The 22120-nt window shown below is 46.0% G+C and overlaps 2 protein-coding genes across 5 annotated transcripts in view; one reads left to right on the plus strand and one right to left on the minus strand.

The window, feature by feature from the left end:
- The first annotated feature begins 1197 nt into the window (after positions 1–1197).
- The window catches only part of SLC5A10 (solute carrier family 5 member 10), a 66028-nt gene continuing 45105 nt past the window's right edge, over positions 1198–22120 (plus strand). For 2 of the 3 annotated variants that reach the window (XM_070761449.1, XM_070761451.1), the window contains exons 1-9: positions 1199–1401; positions 3134–3205; positions 4370–4474; positions 5190–5249; positions 5344–5448; positions 14148–14253; positions 16189–16269; positions 18421–18626; positions 19889–20024. In XM_070761449.1, the coding sequence (XP_070617550.1) occupies positions 1291–1401; positions 3134–3205; positions 4370–4474; positions 5190–5249; positions 5344–5448; positions 14148–14253; positions 16189–16269; positions 18421–18626; positions 19889–20024 (982 nt within the window). In that variant the 5' untranslated portion in view covers positions 1199–1290. Of the gene's footprint in view, positions 1402–3133; positions 3206–4369; positions 4475–5189; positions 5250–5343; positions 5449–14147; positions 14254–16188; positions 16270–18420; positions 18627–19888; positions 20025–22120 lie in introns of all 3 variants that reach the window. The other variant, XM_070761450.1, reaches the window with a different exon arrangement.
- The window catches only part of FAM83G (family with sequence similarity 83 member G), a 35703-nt gene continuing 30117 nt past the window's right edge, over positions 16535–22120 (minus strand). For both annotated transcript variants that reach the window (XM_070761448.1, XM_070761446.1), the window contains exon 5: positions 16535–19099. In XM_070761448.1, the coding sequence (XP_070617549.1) occupies positions 18844–19099 (256 nt within the window). In that variant the 3' untranslated portion in view covers positions 16535–18843. The remainder of the gene's footprint in view (positions 19100–22120) is intronic.

A 22120-nucleotide genomic window follows, 5' to 3' on the forward strand; every position in this document is an offset into this window, starting at 1 on the left:
CATGCCTGACGGCAGAGGTGGGTTTTTAAAAGTTTACGAAAGGCAAGGAGGGTGGGGGCAATTCTGATCTCTGGGGGGAGTTGGTTCCAGAGGGCCGGGGATGCCACAGATAAGGCTCTTCCCCTGGGTCCCGCCAAGCGACATTGTTTAGTTGACGGGACCCGGAGAAGGCCAACTCAGTGGGACCTAACTGGTCGCTGGGATTCGTGCGGCAGAATGCGGTCCCTGGGATATTCTGGTCCGATGCCCTGAAGGGCTTTATAGGTGATAACCAACACTTTGAATTATACTCCAATTGTACACTTGTCAAAGGGAGATTTGACAGATATAGCAGCCAGCTTCAGTTTAGGTCCAGGTGCCTTCTGAATATTTGAGAAGCTTCATTCCAGGTGGCTGGATTGTGAGTGTTGTGTGTTGCCTTTTGGAAAAGTTGTGAAAGACTTGATGAACTCCATCTGTAGGGTCTGGAGGACAGAAGGAAAAGGAGGGACATGATCGAAAGATTTAAATATGTTAAAGGGTTAAATAAGGTCCAGGAGGGAAGTGTTTTTAATAGGAAAGTGAACACAAGAACAAGGGGACACAATCTGAAGTCAGTTGGGGGAAAGATCAGAAGCAACGTGAGAAAATATTATTTGACTGAAAGAGTAGTAGATCCTTGGAACAAACTTCCAGCAGACGTGGTAGATAAATCCACAGGAACTGAATGTAAACATGCCTGGGATAAATATAGATCCATCCTATGATAAAACACAGGAAATAGTATAAGGGCAGACTAGATGGACCAGGAGGTCTTTTTCTGCCGTCAATCTTCTATGTTTCTATGGGACAACCATGATCTGGACCAGTGTTTCCCAACCTTGGCAACTTGAAGATATTTGGACTTCAACTCCCAGAATTCCCCAGCCAGCGAATGCTGGCTGGGGAATTCTGGGAGTTGAAGTCCGGATATCCTCAAGTGGCCAAGGTTGGGAAACACTGACCTGGAAGATGGAGAATCTCCATAGACATCCAAAGGGTGAATAGGAGCAGGTTCAACCTGGGCAAGGACCACATCTTGCAAGGACCACGTCTCCTGGCCCCTGCAAAGTCCAAACCACCTGAGCTGAATCGGAGGCTATTTCAGCTGAAAAGGTGGGCAGCCTCTCAGCTCCGGAGGAAGGAAGGTGTGAGTGTGTCTCACACCCCTTGGTGGTTTAATCATCAATTCCCTTCAGCTTGGAAGCAGCTAGAAGGGAGCCGCGGTCAGCTCGTCTTCTCTCCCGAGCTGAGACAACGAAGCGTCCGTCCATGGAGAACCATTCCCACCCAGAAGTCCCCGCTCATTTGCCGCCGTTTGGCACTCCAGACGTGGTGGTGGTGGTGATGTATTTCCTTTTAAACCTGGCAGTCGGCATCTGGGTAGGGCACCCACATTTTTTTTAAGCTGACCCCTCTGGATTCCTTCGGAGTGGCAAAGCCGTAGTTGCTGCGCGGAGGGCCCTTCTTTGAGATGCGCACGAGCTGTGTTTTAATCCTGGGATAGCATCATCATTCTAGGGTTACATTTTATTTATTTGTTTGTTTTGTCAAGTACGTATTGGTGGTATACAAAGATATAATAATATTTATATATATGATACTAGTAAGAGAGAAACATGAGGACAGGGGACGGAAGGCACGCTGGTGCACTTATGCACGCCCCTTACTGACCTCTTAGGAATCGGGAGAGGTCAACAGTGGAGAGTCTAAGGGTAAAGTTTTGGGGGTCAGGTGATGATACTACAGAGTTAGATAGTGAGTTCCATGCATCAACTACTCAGTTATTAAAGTCGTATTTCCTGCAGTCGAGTTTAGAGCGGTTTACTTTAAGTTTGTATCAGTTGTGTGCTTGAGTGTTGTTGTGGTTGAAGCTGAAGTAGTCATTGACAGGAAGGACGTTGTAGCAGATAATTTTATGGGCTCTGCTTAGGTCGTGTTTAAGGCGACGTAGTTCTAAGCTTTCTAAACCTGGGATTGTGAGTCTAGTTGCGTAGGGGATTCTGTTGCGAGTGGAGGAGTGGAGGGCTCTTCTCGTAAAGTATCTCTGGATGTTTTCTCGAGTGTTTATGTCCGAAATGTGGTGTGGGTTCCAGACAGATGAGCCATACTCAAGGATTGGTCTGGTGAAAGTTTTGTATGCTCTAGTTTGAAACATCATATTTCTTTTCAATCAGAACAAACTTGCAACCTATGAAATACAAAACTAGAAAAGGGGAGAGGGGGAGGAAGAGAGAAAGGGAATAATTTAATTCAGAGGTTCTCAAACATGGCAACTTTATTATTATTATTATTATTATTATTATTATTATTATTTAAATGAAAAAATACAATCTTTATTGAAGATAAATAGGGGGGTTCCATAAAATAAAAGGGGTGTGCAGATGTCAATACAAATGTATATGAATTTTGAGTACACAATTATAAATTGGAATACACACTTCTATATATATAAAGAAAAGGGGGGAAAGCTCAGGAAAACTAGAGGAAAGAAATGGAAAGAAGAGAAGTGAGTGAAAGGAGACGAGAAGTAGAGAGAGAGAGAGGAAAAAGAAAGAAGAAGAAAAAAGTTCGTATCTGTAAATTTATCAAGTGTCATAGATGGTGACAACTTCCTGGTGACCCGATTACTCTACAGCTTTTAAGCTCTTTACTGTCAGTACACATTAAAATTTTGAGTTTCTAAACTTAGGTTTGAGTTAAGAATTTTGTCGTTTTAAGTTTTTAAAACTTAAAAAACAAACTTGGCAACTTTGAGAGTTGTGGACTGGCTGGAGAATTCTGGGAGTTGAAGTCCACAAGTCTTAAAGTCGCCAGGTGTGAGGACCCCTGGTCTCATTCATTGCAAAACGTGACCTCGAATACACATTCCAGACTCAAATGAAACAAGAAACCCAACAAAATAAGGGGCGATTAAAGAAAGAGTAAAGGCAGTAAATAAACATGGGGTGAGGTTCCATTGCAGAGCAGGGATTTGGCCGAGCATTTGGAAAGCGGGATGGACATTCCCAGAGGGAGCCGGACTGGGAAAATGGTGACAGGGAGACTGGAAAGACAGATTTAGTGAATCTCACCCTGTTGTTGCTGCCTCTGTTTGCTCTCCCCCCCTTTGCAGTCGTCATGCAGGGCAAGTAGGAACAGCCTGAGTGGTTACTTTCTGGCTGGAAGGAACATCGCCTGGTGGCCGGTGAGTAACTCCGACTGGGCGTAACTGATTCCTACTGGTCTCTTATATATTTGTTGCTGCTTACCAGTATATCTGTCATCTGTGTCTATCATAGCCGGCTGGGACAGGCTGGGAGTTGAAATCGCTTATTTTAAAATGGGCAAGGTTGAGAAACTCTCATCCTTCCTTCCTTCCTTCCTTCCTTTCTTTTTTCCTTCCTTCCAACTTTCTCTTCCTTCTTTCCTTCCTTCCTTTTTCTTTACCATCTTTCTTTTTCTTTACCGTATTTCTTTCCTTCCTTCCCTCTTTCTTCTTTCTTTCTTTCTTTCTTTCCGCTCTGAGTCCTTGGAGAGGGGCAGCATACAAATCTAATAAATTATGATTATGATTATGATTATTTATTTATTTCGTCTGTCTATCTATCTATCTATCTATCTATCTATCTATCTATCATCTATCTATCTATCTATCTATCTATCTATCATCTATCTATCTATCTATCTATCTATCATCTATCTATCTATCTATCTATCTATCATCTATCTATCATCTATCTATCTATCTATCTATCTATCTATCTATCTATCTATCATCTATCTATCTATCTATCATCTATCTATCTATCTATCTATCTATCTATCTATCTATCTACTATCTACTACCTACCTACCTACCTACCTACCTACCTACCTAGACCATCAACTACTATCCAGGCACCATACAGTAAAACCAATGATTTACATATTTTACTCTACCAATTAAACCAATCCAGTTAATGATTAAAACCCAAGAGTTCCAGTTTTCTGTTTGCTTTATTGTTTTAATAGGTTACTGGGTCAGTTTGTGATGCTCGGATGCCCAGAGGTCGCTCACTCCCTGAGCAAATAATGATAAATTTAACGCAAGCTGCCGGGAATCTCTTCAGATAGCGAAGTGGGCAGCACAGAAACTGAATAAATAAATAAATAAAATCAATAAAATGTTTAATTTAAACATTGCTCTCTTTTTTTGCGTGTGTGTTAATGTTTGTATGTTATGTTTATGTATTTTTGTATTGTTTTTTAATGTCTATATTTGAATAAAAATATTTAAAAATAAATAAATAAAACCGAACAACCGTCCCCAACGAGGAGCGTTGTTCCTGCTGTTTGGCGGAGTTCAACTTCGGAGTTTTTCCCTTTGCAGATTGGTGCTTCGCTCTTTGCCAGCAGTGAAGGGGCGGGCCTCTTCATTGGGCTGGCCAGCAGTGGAGCTGCCGGGGGAGTCGCCGTGGCTGGATTTGAGTGGAACGTAAGGGGCTCAACTCTGCTGGCCCCGGGTTTAAGCCAGTGTTGCTCAAATAGTGGGGCAGCCCCTCTTGGGGGGGCATGAAGCAATACCAGGGGGGCGCGCATGACCCTGGAGGATGTGCTTTTTTTGCTGCAGGGAGTAGGGGTTTTTTTTGCACCAAGCAATAGCACACAGCACAGAGCAGGAGATATGAAATGCAGATAACAAACCCTTAAAAGACACCGTGGGAAAATATTGAACAGGGATGAAAAGAAAGGAGGAGAGAGACGGAGATTGTGAGACAAACGTTAAGTCTCCTGAAAGCGAAGACGAGGAAATAGGAGGGAGAAGTGAATGTAGCGCTTGGCTTCATTCGGTGGGAGACAAGGAAAGACCGAGATGTTGACTGTGTCTAAAGATGTTGGCTGCAGAGAGCACGAGACCAAATAAATTAAGGCGTCACACATTCCGCCCCATAAGCCACTTGAGTTTTTTCAGCGAAAACATGCTGAATATTGCAAACAATTGTCCCCGGTGGAGAGTTGGGGGAGACACGAAATATTTCCTTCTTCCTGGGTGGGCTTAACAGGAAATAACTGAGCAACACTGGTTTAAGCAGCCCATCCCCTTTGGGGTCCACCACCCCACCTGCATGCGCTAGCAAAGAGGGTGGGCGTGGCTGAGGCTGACCCCCTTCCACTGACCGTCTCTGTCTGGCTCCTCGGCCCCGTTTTAGGCCACCTACGTGCTGCTGGCTTTGGCCTGGCTCTTCGTCCCCGTCTACCTTTCATCAGAGGTGAGTGCGAGGCAGCCCTCTCTCTCGGCTCCCGCCCTTCACTCCTGGTGCTGCACGGAGACTGACCCTTCCTCTCTACCACCCCCACCCCCAGATCGTGACCATGCCGGAGTATCTCCAGAGACGCTTTGGAGGGGAGCGAATTCGGATCAGCCTGTCCTTTCTGTCGCTCCTGCTCTCCATCTTCACCAAGATATCGGTGAGTGGCCCCCTTTCCTCTGCCTCTCTAGGCTGAACCCCTTTTTGAGCCTGACTGGGATGATGGGGGGTGGGGCGGGGTGCTGTGTTTCCAACTGGAGTTAAAACATTGCAAATGAAATATCCTTCCTTCCTTCCTTCCTTCCTTCCTTCCTCCTACTCCCTCCCTTCTTCCTTTCCTTCCTTCTTTTCTTCCTTCCCTCCCTTCCTTCCTCCACCTCCCTCCCTCCCACCTTCCTTCCTTCTTTCCTTCCTTCCTTTCCTTTCTTCCTTCCTTCCTCCCTCCCTCCCACCCTCCTCCCTCGCTCCTTCCTTTCCTTCCTTCCTTCCTCCCTCCCACCCTCCTCCCTCCCTCGCTCCTTCCTTCCTTCCTTTCCTTCCTTCCTTCCTTCCTTCCTTCCTTCCTTCCTTCCTTCCTTCCTTCCTTTCCTCCATCCATCCATCCCTGCCTCCCTCTGGCATTGGACAGCAAGTAACCTTAATTAATTAATTAGTCTGGTCCTTCATTGACTTCTTCAAGTGGCTTTTGAACCCTTGGAAGAGATGAGCCCACGTTGCACTCAGCCCTTTCTCCAGCGGGGGGCGCTGTTGACCAAGGCATTCCCACCATCCTCTCCTCACCTGGCTGGCTTCCTGCTTCCCAACTTCTTCAGACCCAAATTCCTCTCCTCCTCTTCCCCCCCAGCAACCCCAAACTTTCGGCAGTGGAGCCCCCAGGTTTCCAAAGTCCCTTCCGATCATTTCCTGCCCCTCCGGCCCAAAGCACCAGGATGCAAACCCACCCTCCCCTCCTGGCTTCCTTGAGGCCTCCGTTGCAGAAACTGCTGAGCCTGTGCAGAGTTCGAATAACTTTATATCATTTAATTTATTTGATATATTTTTTCTCATTCTCTCTCTCTCTCTCTTGAAATAACCTTTATTAGGTTTCTATATATAAAAAGAGAAAGAAAGGAAAAACAATGTAAACAAACACAACATACAAAGAAAAAGAAGAAAGAAAAATAATGAAAGAAAATGGACAGACAGATCAGCTTATAATGTCCGCCATGTGCTGATCCGTCAATTTATTTGATTTATGTGCCACCCAATCCCATGGGATTTAGGGCGGCTGAGTTTATGATGATTGTAATATGTTTATTTATTTATTTATTCATTTGTCCAATACACAAATACATAGGAAGAAAAATAGACATGTGATAATATAAATGAGAGTGAAAGTGAACTTAGAGGAGAGGATATATGAAAGGAAGAGAATAAATAAGATAGGTGGAAGAAAGGAAAGACAACTGGACAGGGGACGAAAGGCACACCAGTGCACTTATGTACGCCCCTTACTGGACTCTTAGGAACCTGGAGAGGTCAATCGTGGAGAGTCTAAGGGAGAAATGTTGGGGGTTAGGGGTTGACACAATTGAGTCCGGTAATGAGTTCCACGCTTCGACAACTCAATTGTTGAAATCATATTTTTTACAGTCAAGTTTGGCACGGTTTGTGTTAAGTTTGAATCTGTTGCGTGCTCTTGTGTTGTTGCGGTTGAAGCTGAAGTAGTCATTGACCAGAAGGACGTTGCAGCATATGATCTTGTGGGCAATACTCAAATCGTGTTTTAGGCGCTGTAGTTCTAGGCTTTCTAGGCCCAGGATTGTTAGTCTATTTTTGTAGGATATTCTGTTTCGAGTGGAGGAGCGAAGGGCTCTTCTGGTGAAATATCTTTGGACATTTTCAAGGGTGTTGATGTCTGAGATGTGGTATGGGTTCCAGACAGATGAGCAGTAGTCTAGGATGGGTCTGGCAAAAGTTTTGTAGGCTCTTGTGAGTAGTGTGAGATTGCCTGAGCAGAAGCTGCGTAGGATCAGGTTAACAACTCTAGAGGCTTTTTTGGCGATATTGTTGCAGGGGGCTTTAGCACGTAGGTCATTCGATATTAGTATTCCAAGGTCTTTTACAGACCTTGGGGAAGGTATGTGGGGAAGGTTTTAGTTTCTTTTTTGAAAAGCCCATGTTGCTGGCTCCTCCTCTTCAGTGGCAGTCTATCTTTCCAGGTGGATTGTCTGGGAAAGAGAGAATGAGAGGATGGTTTTTGTATTTGTGGGTTTTCTGGAGGCCACTGCTGGAACCGGACTGGGAAACTGGGCGATTGGGAGGTTGAAAGCCCAACAGGGTCAGGGTGGGGCCGGTGTAGCCAAACCTCCAGACTCACCCAGAAAGACTCTTCCCACACAAAAGGGTGATATTTAAATAAAAAATATATAACAATAACACCAATTATGATTGGTCACCTAGTCACCCAGATGTTTAGACTGGGTTTGGTGTTTGGATCCACCCCACGAGTCCTTCCCAAGGATCTCTTCTGCTTTGCTTTATTTTTATATATTTGTTTTGTCAGGTAGTATGCAAAGATATAACATAGAAACATGGAAGATTGACGGCAGAAAAAGACCCCCTATCTAGTCTGCTCTTAATACTATTTCCTGTATTTTATCTTAGGATGGATCTATGTTTATCCTAGGCATGTTTAAATTCAGTGACTGTGGATTTACCAAGCACGTCTGCTGGAAGTTTGTTCCAAGCATCTACGACTCTTTCAGTCAAATAATATTTTCTGACGTTGCTTCTGATCTTTCCCCCAACTCACCTCCCATTGTGCCCCCTTGTTCTTGGGTTCACTTTCCTATTAAAAACACTTCTCTCCTGAACCTTATTTAACTCTTTAACCTATTTAAATGTTTGGATCCTGTCAATCATACCCATTGGAACAGTAACCATACGTAACATTGGTCGGCCAGTGGGCTAAGATTTAATCGTCCCCAGCCTGTATGATGGGCATGTCCGAGCCACAAAAGAGGGCTGGCTGGGTTCATGTGCCCCCTGGACTAGATGACCTTCGAGGTCCCTTCCGACTCTGTTATTCTATTTTATTTGCTGAGCTGGGAGGCCCAGGAAGGATTTGCCTTTGTCAGGAGTTTGGCAATGCAACTGGTTCCCTTAATTGGAGGCACAAAGGCTTGGCCATGGAGTTGCCTTTAATCAGATAATTCCTGCAACATCTTTTTTAATTGACGAGGGATAATAAGCGATGATTAGCTCAAAGAGAAGCTTGAGGTAGGAACCAGGCAGGAAATAAGGGCTATTATTCCCTCTCCTTTGATTCCGGCCTCTCTTCACTCCATAAGAATTCCTCTTTGCAAATAAACAACGGAGAAGAGAAGGCCCAGGGAAACTCGAACTGCCCTCTTTGTTCTGGCCTCGGGGTCAATTCCGCCAGGTGTGAGCAGCTCTTTGTGGTGACCGCTTTGTCACGGGTGATGGGGGAGCTGGTCTCAGCCCCTTTCACGGTGATTGACATCCTCGCCAGGTCCTTCCCATATCCAAAGGGAGGAAGAGAACTTGTCCTGCCCACCCGGGGATTACTGTATTTTTCAGAGTATAAGATGCGGTCAGGCAGTAGGGAAAGCAAGTAAAATGCTTGGCTGCATAGCTAGAGGTATCACAAGCAGGAAGAGGGAGATTGTGATCCCGCTGTATAGAGCGCTGGTGAGACCCCATTTGGAATAATACTGTGCTCAGTTCTGGAGACCTCACCTACAAAAAGAGATGGATCAAATTGGACTGGTCCAAAGACAGGCTACAAAAAGGGTGGAAGGTCTTAAGCATAAAACTGCCCCTACTCTCCTTGCCTTTCGTAAACTCCTTAAGACCCACCTGTGTCGTCAGGCATGGGGGAACTGAGACATCTCCCCCGGGCATATACAATTTATGAATGGTATGTGTGTATGTATGTGTGCTTAGAAAATGGGGTTTTTAAAATGTTTTTAGTAGAAATTTAGATTTGCTGAAATTGTTTTCTGTTATTCTGTTGTGAGCCGCCCCGAGTCTTCGGAGAGGGGCGGCATACAAATCTAAATAAATGAAATGAAATGAAAAATGAAAACTGACCATGAAAGACCTCATGAACTCCATCTGTATAGTCTGGAGGACAGAAGGGAAAGGGGGGACACGATCGAAGCATTTAAAGATGTGAAAGGGTGAAATAAAGTTCAGGAGGGAAGAGTTTTTAATAGGAAAGTGAACCCAAGAACAAGGGGACACAATCTGAGGTTAGTTGGGGGAAAGATCAGAAGCAATGTGAGAAAATATTATTTGACTGAAAGAGGAGTAGATGTTCTACTCTTTAAATTAATGTTTGAATTCAATTACTGTAGATTTATCCACCATGTCTGCTGGAAGTTTGTTCCAAGCATCTACTACTACTCTTTCAGTCAAATAGTATTTTCTCATGTTGCTTCTGATCTTTCCCCCAACTCACCTCCGATTGTGCCCCCTTGTTCTTGTGTTCACTTTCCTATGAAAGACACTTCCCTCCTGAACCTTTTTAAACCCTTGAACCTATTTAAATGTTTCGATCATGTCAATCATACCCTTTGGAACAGTAACCATATGTAACATTGGTCGGTCAGGGGACTAAGATCTAATCACCCCCAGCCTGTATGATGGGCATGCCCGATCCACGAAAGAGGGCTGGCTGGGTTTTGCAGGGCAAAATTATTATTATTATTATTATTATTATTATTATTATTATTATCATCATCATCATCATCATCATCATCATCATCATCATTATCATCATCATTATTTATTAGATTTGTATGCTGCCCCCTTCCAAGGACTCGAAGCGGCTCACAACAATACAACAAGTACAAATCTAATATTAAAAGCCGTTTAAAACCCTTATTACCAAAAGCGAAACAATCCCACAACCTAACAGACCCAAAGAGCCGCTGGTCCCTCCACCAGGCTTTGCGCAGGGCCAGCCAGCCTTTCTCGTAGCCCGGTGCGGAGTTGGCACTGAGGCTGGGCGTGCAGGAAGAGTTGGGCAGCTGAGTGGCAGGCGGGGCCGGTGCCCGAGGGAGAGGTTGTACAAGGCGGGAGAGTGAAAGCGCTGGGCATCGCCCACCTGCCGCCTTCCTCCTTTGCCTGGCATTGCTGAGCCAGCAGCAACGGAGAGGAGGCGCCTCCCACCAGAACCTTCATCAGCCGGAGGGGGGGCTTCCTCTCTGAATCCCCCCTCCATGGGTTCTTTCTACGCATTTAAATTCATAACCATCCAAAGCCAGGATAATTCCGATGGTGATAGGCGCCTTGGGGGCAACTGGAGCACCACCTGAACATCGCTGGCATTGACACAATGGCCATCGGTCAATTGCAAAAGGCAGCTGTGCATGGAGCAGCTTGCATCCTGCGATGAAACCTTTAGCGCCATCCAACCCCCCGCCTCTGCCTATCCCAGGTCTTGTTTGTGTTGGAAGGGACCCCTGGAGGTCTTCTAGTCCAACCTCCTGCTGGTGCTGGAGACCCTACATCAGTGATGGAGAACCTTTTTCCCCTCGGGTGCCGAAAGAGCGTGCGCACACACTATCACACATGGGCGAGTGCCCACATTCATAATTCAATGCCTGGAGAGGATGAAAACAGCTCCCCCCGCCCTCTGGAGGCCCCAAATGGCCTGTTTCCCAACTTCTGGTGGGCCCAGTGGCCTCGTGTTTGCCCCCCCCCCAGGCTCCAAAGGCTTCCCTGGAGCCGAGGGAGGGTAAAAATGCCCTCCCCATCCCCCTGGAGGCTCTCTGGAAGCCCAAAACGCCCTCCCAGAGCTTCTGTGCGAGCCAAAATTCAGCTGGCCGGCACACCCATGCACGTTGGAGCTGAGCGAGGGCAATGGCTCATGTGCCAGCAGATATGGCTCCGCATGCCACCTATGGCACCCATGCCATAGGTTTGCCATCACTGCCCTATGCCACCCCAGACATATGCCAGTACAAGTCTCTTCTCGAAAGTCTCCAGTGTTGGGGCGTTCATAGGTCCTTTGGAGGAATACCACAGGTGGACAAGAAAGCCAAATTAAGCCTAAACCTCAGGATGACTCGGCAGCCATAATCATTTATTTTTTAAAACGATAAGGTTTGTTTTCTTCCAAGAGGCTTCCCTGAATTCTAGTCGACTCCCAGACTCGGAGACTCCCATCTTAACCTTCCTGGCTAATAAACCATTAGTGCAGCTCCTCCCTTTGCTCATGTTTGTGTTGTCTCCTCCGAAAGCTATCCGTGTTCCTCTTGCCGTCTCGTGGCGGTGAGTTCCACAGGTTAATTACAGGCTGCGAGGCCAAGCCTCGCCTCTAACGTGGTTGCATCTTTGTTATCTGGGCTTGTTTTGATCTGACAGGGTTTCTGGGGTTCTCGGGCTCACCTGGGCGGCTGGGCGTGCCTCTCCAACACAGAGCAGCTTAATGAGAGACATATCACTAAATCTGGCTCGGGATATTTTGCCCCTCGAGACTTTGTTGACAAGAACACTGGGCAGGTGTGGAGCCCTTGGTGGGAGGCATTTTGCCTGAGCTGAAATCTTTATTTTAGTTTATTTTATGTATTTAGAAACATAGAAACATAGAAGTCTGACGGCAGAAAAAAACCTCATGATCCATCTAGTCTGCCCTTATACTATTTTCTGAATTTTATCTTAGGATGGATCTATGTTTATCCCAGGCATGTTTAAATTCAGTTACTGTGGATTTATCCACGAATCCCAGCGACCAGTTAGGTCCCACAGAGTTGGCCTTCTCCGGGTCCCATCAACTAAACAATGTCGTTTGGCGGGACACAGGGGAAGAGCCTTCTGGACCCTTTGGAATCAACTCCCCCCAGATATCAGAGTTGCCCCCACCCTCCTAGCCTTTCGTAAGCTCCTTAAAACCCACCTCTGTCATCAGGCATGGGGGAATTGACATGTTCCTTCCCCCTAGGCTTATAAAATTTATGTATGGTATGCTAGTGTGTAAGATTGGTTTTAAAATTAATTTAAATATTGGATTTGTTTACATTGTATGGCGATTGCTGTGAGCCGCCCCGAGTCTGCAGAGAGGGGCGGCATACAAATCTGATTAATTAATAAATAAATAAATAAATTTATCTACGTCTGCTGGAAGTTTGTTCCAAGGATCTACTACTCTTTCAGTAAAATAATATTTTCTCATGTTGCTTTTGATCTTTCCCCCAACTAACTTCAGATTGTGTCCCCTTGTTCTTGTGTTCACTTTCCTATTAAAAACCCTCCCCTCCTGGACCTTATTTAACCCTTGAACATATTTAAATGCTTCGATCATGTCCCCCCTTTTCCTTCTGTCCTCCAGACTAGACAGATGGAGTTCATGAAGTCTTTCCTGATACGTTTTATGCTTAAGACCTTCCACCATTCTTGTAGCCCGTCTTTGGACCCGTTCAATTTTGTCAATCTCTTTTTGTAGGTGAGGTCTCCAGAACTGAACACAGTATTCCAAATGGGGTCTCACCAGCGCTCTGTATAGCGGAATCATAATCTCCCTCTTCCTGCTTGTTATACCTCTAGTTATGCAGCCAAGCATCCTACTTGCTTTCCCTACCGCCTGACTGCACTGCTCACCCATTTTGAGAAATCACCACCCCTCAATCCTTTTCTTCTGAAGTTTTTGCTAACATGTTTTGCTAACATGTATTTATTTGTTTTGTCAAGCAAGGATAGGATTGAAGTTTGTATAAGCATAACACAAGGAGTAAATAATGATAAAAAGGACAATGGGACAGGGGCGGTAGGCACACTGGTGCACTTATGCACGCCCCTTACAAACCTCTTAGAAGGGCCATGCGTTACAAACCTTACTAAGGCAACATAGTTGTAAATTGTCTAATCGCGGTGTTGCAGGTCTGGTGGAGTAAGGCGTTTTGTTGCAAGTGGAGGAGTGGAGGACTCTCCTTGTGAAATGTTTCTGGACTCTCCCGATTGTGTTAATGTCTGATGTGCAATACAGGTGAGCTGTATTCCAGAATTGGTCTGACAAAGGTTTTGCAAGTTCTGGTTGGCAGTTCAATGTTTTTGGAGAAGAAGCTATGTAGGATTAGATTAACAATGCTTTTTTTGGCAATGCTGTTACAGTGGGTGCTTAGGTCATTGGATATGAGTCCTCCAAGGTCTTTGACGTAGTGAGGGGTCATCTATAAGTTCATTTTCACTTCTACAAGTTCATCTTCTGGGTATTGCATCCAGTTCTGGTCACCACACTTCAAAAGAGATATAGAGACTCTAGAGAGGGTGCAGAAAAGAGCGACTAAAATGATAAGGGGACTAGAGACCAGGTCATACGAGGAAAGGTTGCTGGAACTGGGCATGGATAGTCTAGTAAAAAGAAGGGCTAGGGGTGACCTGTATACAGGTACTTAAGGGGTTGCCACAGAGAGGAGGGGGACACACTGTTTTCCAGGGCACCAGAGGGCTGGATGAGGAACAACGGTTGGAAACTGACCAAGGAAAGATTCAACCTGGAGATAAGAAAGAATTTCCTGACGGTCAGAGCGATCAACCAGTGGAACGGCCAGCGGAGGTTGTAGACTCCCCAACTTTGGACATTTTCAAGAGGAGATTGGACGGCCATTTGGCTGGGGTGCCGTAGGATTTCCTGCTCAGGCAGGGGGTTGAACTTGATGACCTGTAAGGTCCCTTTCAACTCTAATAATAAATAAAATAAATAAAAAATAAATAAAACAGATTTTTTGGTGTCAGGATTCATGAGCTACTGAAATGCAGGGCTAGGCCAATTCTGTCTCCGTGTGGCTTGACCGGCCTTGCAAAGGTGAATTTGTAAAGTGAATTAAATGGGGGCCTCGTTTCCTCTTGCAGACAGATTTGTACTCTGGAGCCCTCTTCATCCAGATCTGCCTTGGCTGGAACCTCTACCTGTCCACCCTCTTGATGCTGGGGGTGACTGCTGTCTATACCATCGCAGGTGAGATTAAGATGCTCTGTGCAAAATCTCAGGCTCTCAGCCTAGGTTGGTCTCCTGCAGGACCACGATGGGACCATTGCGGCAAGAAAAACAAAACGCACAGGTTACAGTATGGGTGGTGCATTGCTCAATAGGAGTAACTGGGAGAGGGGTCTTGGAGTCCTAGTGGACAGCCATTTAAATAGGAGCCAGCCGTGTGCAGCAGCTGCCAAAAAAGCCAACACAGTTCTAGGCTGCATCAACAGAGGGAGAGAATCAAGATCACGTGAAGGGTTAATACCACTTTATAAGGCCTTGGTAAGGCCACACTTGGAATTCGGCATTCAGTTTTGGTCGCCATGATACAAAAAGGATGTGGAGACTCTAGAAAGAGTACAGGGAAGGGCAACAAAGAGGATTAGGGGACTGGAGGCTAAAACATACAAAGAACGGTTGCAGGAACTGGGTTTATGACTAGTTTAATGAAAAGAAGGACCAGGGGGGACAGGATAGCAGCCTTCCAGTGTCTCAGGGGTTGCCACAAAGAAGAAGGAGTCAAGATATTCTCCAAAGCACCTGAGGGTAGAACAAGAAGCAATGGGTGGAAACTAAACAAGGAGAGAAGCAACTTAGAACTAAGGAGAAATTTCCTGACAGTCAGAACAGTGGAACAGAAGTGGCCTCCAGAAGTTGTGAATGCTCCAACACTGGAGGTTTTTAAGCAGATGTTGGATGACCATCTGTCTGAAGTAGTGTAGGGTTTCCTGCCTAAGCAGGGGGTTGGACTAGAACAGGGGTCCCCAACCACCGGGCCGCGGACCAGTACCGGGCCGCGGGGCATGTTGCACCGGTCCGTGGAGTCAGCAGCTGCCGGCCCTCATGCCGCCACCCCCTCCCTCCAGCGCTTCGCCTCCCGCCGGGCAAGAGGCCTCGGGAGGCAGGTTCTGCCGGCCGCAGGACGATGAACGGGACAGAGGGGCGGGAAGGACTGAGAGGCTCAAGCCTCTTTTGGCTTCTGCCGCGGGGCGCTTTTGCGTTTTTGGCTGGGGGGAGGCAGGAGGGCCAGCCTGACCCCCTGTCTCCAGCGCTTAGCCCCCGCTGGGCAAGAGGGCTTGGGAGGCAGGTTCTGCCGGCCACAGGGCGATGGCGGGAAAGAGGGGCGGGGAGGACCAGCACCCCCATGCTTAATCCCGCCCCCAACCACACCCCTTTCCACCCCCACCGGGCCATAGAAAAATTGTCTTGCTGAAACTGGTCCCTGGTGGAAAAAACGTTGGGGACCACTGGACTAGAAGACCTCCAAGGTCCTTTCCAACTCTGTTGTTGTTCATTATTATTATTATTATTATTATTATTATTATTATTATTATTATTATTATTATCATCATCATCATCATCATCACCATCCCTTGTGGCTGCAAGTGGAGAATGACCTGCAGGCCTTGTTGCTTTGAGAGCCCGTATATTTTTGGGGGCCACTAAAGCAAACCTTTTACCATTTCCGTCTTATTTTCACCTGCCGTCTTGCTATCTCCCAGTGCTGTCCCCATCCACCTAGCAGTTAGGCTGCCCTGCTTCTCTCAGGCCCCAGGTAAGGACTGGCTGCTGAGAGTCACCTGTGAACAACCAGAAGATGACTTGAAGGAGACTTCCTACCTGTTAGCTTTTGCTTCCAGACAAACTAAGGGTTTTTTGGGTGGGTGGGTGAGTGGGAACCAACTCGTTGTGTGCTGGGTGCTCTCTCAGCTTGATGGTTTTCCTGCAGACGTTTCATTCCCCAGCTAGGTAACATCATCAAGTATCTTCAGGTAGCACTGGTGGTGTTACCTAGTTGGGTCATGAAACATCTGCCCAGCTCAAACTGCACTGTTCAACGCAGAGCTACAACGGTTTTCTTCTCTGGGTACCAACCCGTTGGGCCAACCCTTTTCCAAGTTGCATCCTGCATTGTTCCAGGTGGGCTGACAGCTGTCATCTATACCGACGCTCTGCAAACCATCATCATGGTGATTGGCGCCATCATCTTGACGGTCATCGGTGAGGACTCAAGATCTGCCTTTTGCTTTCTCCCCTTTAGAGAAGCTGGAGGTCAGGGTAGCCAACCCCAGAGTCTTGGGGGGGGGGGGGAAGGCAGGTGTTCTGTTGGGAGGAGCCAACAGGAGGAACCAGCCCAGGAAGTTCTGCCTTTTTCATGCACCTCCGCCCCCCCACCCCAAAAAGACCTCCCCGTGTCTTTCAGGGCAGGGAATATTTCAATCATCTCACCCGATTCAGTTCTGTTGGGTGGAAAGAGCCACACGTGTTTCTGCAGCTTAAAGACTTTTATTCTCGTTCTACATTTGTAAACAATTGTTTTGGACGTGGTAGACGAAGGCCAGCCCTCCCGGTCAACTCTTAGCAGCATTGATGCTCAAACCGGACAGCCAACTGAAGGCGGAATCTGCCAGGACATCTTCGGGTCCTTCTGGCTGGCTGGTGTGCCGCCCACCTCCTCCAGTGGAATATACCGTATTTCTTTGAATATAAGAGACACCTTTTTCCTCCCTAAAAGAGGCTGATCATTTCAGTGTGGCTTAAACACTGAATGTAGGGGTTTCCCCCACCAGCCGTAACTACCTGCTAACGATCTTCCCAGCTCTTACCTTGCAGGCTCTTTCATTGTTACTCTCTGTGAAGAATGTTTTCCAGGCCCTAAGTCTTTGCAGGTTTTTTTTCATTGCACTAACTTGCCCCGAATGTTTCTTTCCAGCTCTAACCAGGTGCTAACAATGTTCCCAGCTCTTAACGGTTTGCAAACTCTTTCCTTGTTACTCTCTCCCAAGAATGTTTTCCAAGCCCTAAGTTTTGCAGGTTCCCCCCCCATTTGTCTAACTTGCTCCAAATAACTTTCTTTCCAGCCCCCAACCAGGTGCTAACAATGTCCTCACACTTACCAGCTTGCAAGCTCTTTCCTTGTTACTCTCTGCTAAGAATATTTTCCAAGCCCTAAGTCTTTGCAGGGTTTTTTCCATTGCTCTACTTGCTTTGAATATTTTTTTCCAGCCCTAACCAGGTGCTAACCATGTTCCCAGCTCTTATCTGTTTGCAAGCTCTTTCATTGTTACTCTCTCCAAATAAGGTTTTTTTAAAAGCCCTAACCATGGGATAAAATAATGTGCTGGCTAAGGACGCTGGCCAGAGGAATACCTGGTAAGCAGATTCTTTCCCCTATTTTCCTCCCCAAAAACTAAGATGCATCTTATATTCTGGTGCGTCTTATACTCTGAAAAATACGGTAGACATTTCCTGTCACTTCCCTGAATTTCTCTTCCACTCCTTTGGGATGCCTGGCCCTTCCCCCTCCTAAATTCAAGTCACATGTAGGGTGAAATTGGAATGGTCAGCGCCTGACTTTGGCTTCTTGGCAGTGAGATCTGTCAAGGGGAAGGTGAGTGAGCTAACCAGTTGGGGGACAGTCCCCATAGGCCCCAGGGGAGGTGTGGGGAGATGCGTAGAAGAGAGGGGAGAGCAATGCCATCCCCACATTGTCAAAGCCCCGTGGGATGCCTTTTGTGGTGTCTGTGGCGCCACTCTGGCTTCAACAATGGGGCCCTAATGCCTGTGAGGTGTGTGGATGCAAGGGGGGGAAATCTCTGAAGGTGGGACTCACCCCCTTTGCTGAAGGTGCAGGTGGGGGTCTGGGAACATTATCTGAAGCTTCATGTTGGGTCTCTGGGTGAGACTGCGATTGCTGCCAGCACAACCTTCCTCAACTTGGTGCCCTGTAGACGCACCATGGATTCTTCTAACTTATTGAGGAGTTTTGGGCAGCTAAGGGGTTGATGGAGGAGATGGTTGCCCCTCATGCTTTGATGGTGCTTCAGAAGTTGACCCAAGACTTAGGCTCAACTGGAGTTGAATGGGACTGAACCTAAGCTGGCCTGCAACAGGACCTGGTTCTTTCTCTCTGCCTGTGACTTCTGCTTTCAAACATTTTGGAGCACAATGTGTTGACCCCCTTCTTCCCCCACCTCATCCCCAGTTGATAGAAAACCCAAAGCCCCGATGTCAAGGGTTCTCCCTCATTCTTTGGGGGCAAAGGAAGGAGCTGGGGACCGTTGACTTTGGAACGACACAGATAAGAAGGAGTGATGTCGTTGCCATTGTTGTCTTCTCCTCTCCCCCACCCCAAATTTTTATTTTGGGCAGCCTTCCACCGGATCGGGGGCTACCACAACCTGGAAGAGGCCTACTTAGCTGCCACCCCATCCAAGATTGTCCCCAACACAACTTGCCACCTGCCCAGGCGAGACGCCATGCACCTCTTCCGGGATCCCATCGGCGGAGATCTGCCCTGGACGGGCATGACGCTGGGTCTGACCGTCTTGGCCACGTGGTACTGGTGCACTGACCAGGTAATTGCAAAGCAGCCCAGCCCCCCATTCCGTCGGTCATTCGGGTGTCCCCGCCGGCCTTACTGGTCCTTGGGTTGGGCGGTCCCAGGGGGCTTCCGTTTGGACTCCAGTTGTGAGGTCTTGCTCTTCAGGTGCTTTGACTGAGAGAGCTTGGACAGAGGAATGCCCAGCGGAGTCCTTGTTTCTTTTGGTGACCCCTGGCCTTCGGGGAGTGGGGTCAGGGACTGACCAGTGGCTCTTGGGGTGCTGGGGCCACCTCTGTGGGAGACGGGGCTGGGCTGGGCATTCTTAGCAGAGGTGAAGTTCTTCCTTTGCCAGAAAAAGGGGTGGACGGAGCTTGGGGCAACCTTCTTGGCCCCAGTTCTGTCCTGCGGCCGTTTGTCCTCCTCGGAGCTTTTCCGTTGCTGGGGACGGCTTTTGCCCCGTTCAGCTGAGATTTGCACCCGGGATCCATAGCAGAACCGTTGGGGGCCCTGTGGACAGAGCAGGAAACAGTGGCAGGTGAATATCAGCATCAAGAAGGGAAAAAAAGGCACTTGAAACATCTGCAGGCAGTTGTGTCCAGCACACGGTTGAGTTTTGCAAAGGGCTGAGACGCAGAGTCCTGCTCCCATGACTGCCTTGGAAAGAACTGCTTTGATTCAGCGGTAGAGCCTATAGATTCCATCTAGGTCCGTGTTTCTCAAGCATGGCAACTTTTAAGAGGGGTGGACTTCAACTCCCAGAATTCCTCAGTCAGAATGGCTAGCTGGGGAATTCTGGGAGGTAAGTCCATCCATCTTAAAGTTGTAAAAAAACCACTAGTTTCTTCTCATCCTTCCTATCACCCATCTCCTCCCAATTATGACTGTATAACTGTAACCTGTTGCTTGTGTCCTTAAGATTTTTACTAATATTGTTTCTTCATTGCTTATTTGTCCCCTATGACAATCATTAAGTGTTGGACCACATGGTTCTTGACAAATGTATCTTTTCTTTTATGTCCACTGAGAGCATCTGCACCAAAGACAAATTCCTTGTGTGTCCAATCACACTTGGCCAATAAAATAAGTTCTATTTTTAAAGTTGTAAAGTGGAGAAATACAGAGATAGTTGATAGGTAGGTAGGTGGGTAGATAGATGTGTGTGTGAGAGAGAGAGTGAAGGAGAGAGAGAGAAGGAGAGAAATAAAGAGATGATAGATCAGCTTTAAGATGGATGGACGTCTCCTCCCAGAATTCCCTAAGCAACAGAGGGATTTTCAATGTCTTGTGTCTTTCTAGGTCATTGTCCAGAGGTCCCTCTCGGCCAGGAGTCTCAACCATGCCAAGGCCGCCTCCATCCTTGCCAGCTACCTGAAAATGCTGCCAATGGTTGTCATTGTTATGCCGGGCATGATTAGCCGGATTCTCTACCCAGGTAAGTTGCGCGTCCCCAAAAAAATTGTCATGGAGGACATGCTGTTTTTTCCCATGCTGAAAAGACTTCATAACTGGGATTCTATTCTATTCTATATTCTATATTCTATTCTATATTCTATATTCTATTTTATATTTTATATTCTATTCTATATTCTATATTCTATATTCTATTCTATATTCTATATTCTATATTCTATTTTATATTCTATTCTATATTCTATATTCTATATTCTATTCTATATTCTATTCTATATTCTATATTCTATTCTATATTCTATATTCTATTCTATTCTATATTCTATTCTATATTCTATATTCTATATTCTATTCTATATTCTATATTCTATATTCTATATTCTATATTCTATATTCTATATTCTATATTATATTCTATATTCCATATTCTATATTCCATATTCTATATTCTATTCTATATTCTATATTATATTCTATATTCTATTCTATATTCTATATTCTATATTCTATCCTATTCTATCCTATCCTGAACACGGTTAAGAGCAGCATCCTCCAGAAATAATCTCTAGGGTGCTAAGTGATTGGCAGGAGGGTGAGCTGTGTACGAAACCCACTAAGCGTGTGTGGACAGGAAGGGGAGGTAATCTATCCATAGCTTGTCCATCAAGGTCACTGCACTCCTCCTCTTAATGTTAGAATTCAGGGCTGTCTGGTATTAAGATAAACCTTGTTTGTGGTACTGGAACAATAACCAGTAGCTTTGCACAATATCTGTACTTCCATCTTTGCACGAAAGGCCTTTTGTATAATTGCTGCTGCTGTTGTGTTGTTTTTAATGTCCTTTCCCTGGGTTTTTGTTTTGTTTGTTTGTTTTAAATTTGCTGGCTGGAAGCCGAACTTCGCCTAATTTTGAGTGGCTGAGGTTAATAAATCCTTCGATAGAGGCTAAAGGGGAGCCCTTCCATTTAATTAGTTGGATAACTGCGCTAATGTTTCATGTAATTATGTATTGCTCCATTTTAATTTAATTTGGATGGCATTGTTTTTATTCTTCCTGTATTTTATATACATGAGTATACATATATTATGTCTACATCACCGAGAGGCGCACGATTGCAGCAAGAATATCAACACTAATGACCTAGTAAATTCATGAAAGCAGGCCAAGCCAAGAATGAACCAATCAGAACATGGCTTGTGTGAAACTGGTGGGGGAAACCCACCAATCAGAGGTTGTTGTTTAGTCACAAACCATCCTAGGGAGGCCGCAAAGGATGTGATTGGATTTAGACACCCTATGGCAACCTTTGGGTGTGAGCATCTTCTGCTAAATGTCTTCTCCTTCCAACAGTTGTCCTTGGTTGGTCTACCACATATTTGGACCCTGAGGCTTTGGACAGAGGACCTTAGCAGCTGGACATGACTAGGCCCAGCATCTTAGAAACATAGAAACATAGATGATTGACAGCAGCAAAAGACCTCCTGGTCCATCTAGTCTGCCCTTTCATCTTAGGATGTATCTATGCTTATCTCAGGCATGTTTCAAATCAGTTCCTGTGGATTGACCAACCACATCTGTTGGAAGTTTGTTCCAAGCATCTACTGCTCTTTCAGTCAAATAATATTTTCTCACGTTGCTTCTGATCTTTGCCCCAACTGACCTCAGATTGTGCCCCCTTGTTCTTGTGTTCACTTTCCTATTAAAAACACTTCCCTCTTGGACCTTATTGAACCTTTCAACCTATTTAAATGTTTTGATCCTGTCCCCCCTTTTCCTTCCGTCCCACAGACTATACAGATAGAGTTCATGAAGTCTTTCCTGATCAGTTTGATGCTTAAGACCTTCCATCATTTCTGTAGCCAATCTTTGGACCCGTTCAATTTGATCCATCTCGTTCGCCCATTTTGAGACTAATCACTACCCCTAAATCTTTCTCTTCTGAAGTTTTTGCTAACACAGAACTGCCAATGCAACACTCAGATTGAGGATTCCTTTTTCCCAAGTGCATTATTTTACATTTGGAAACATTAAACTGCAGTTTCCATTGCTTTGACCACTTATCTAGTAAAGCTAAATCATTTGCCATATTACAGACACCTCCAGGAATATCAACCCTA

The sequence above is a fragment of the Erythrolamprus reginae genome, chromosome 9 (genome assembly GCF_031021105.1).
Source record: "Erythrolamprus reginae isolate rEryReg1 chromosome 9, rEryReg1.hap1, whole genome shotgun sequence".
NCBI lineage: Eukaryota > Metazoa > Chordata > Lepidosauria > Squamata > Dipsadidae > Erythrolamprus > Erythrolamprus reginae.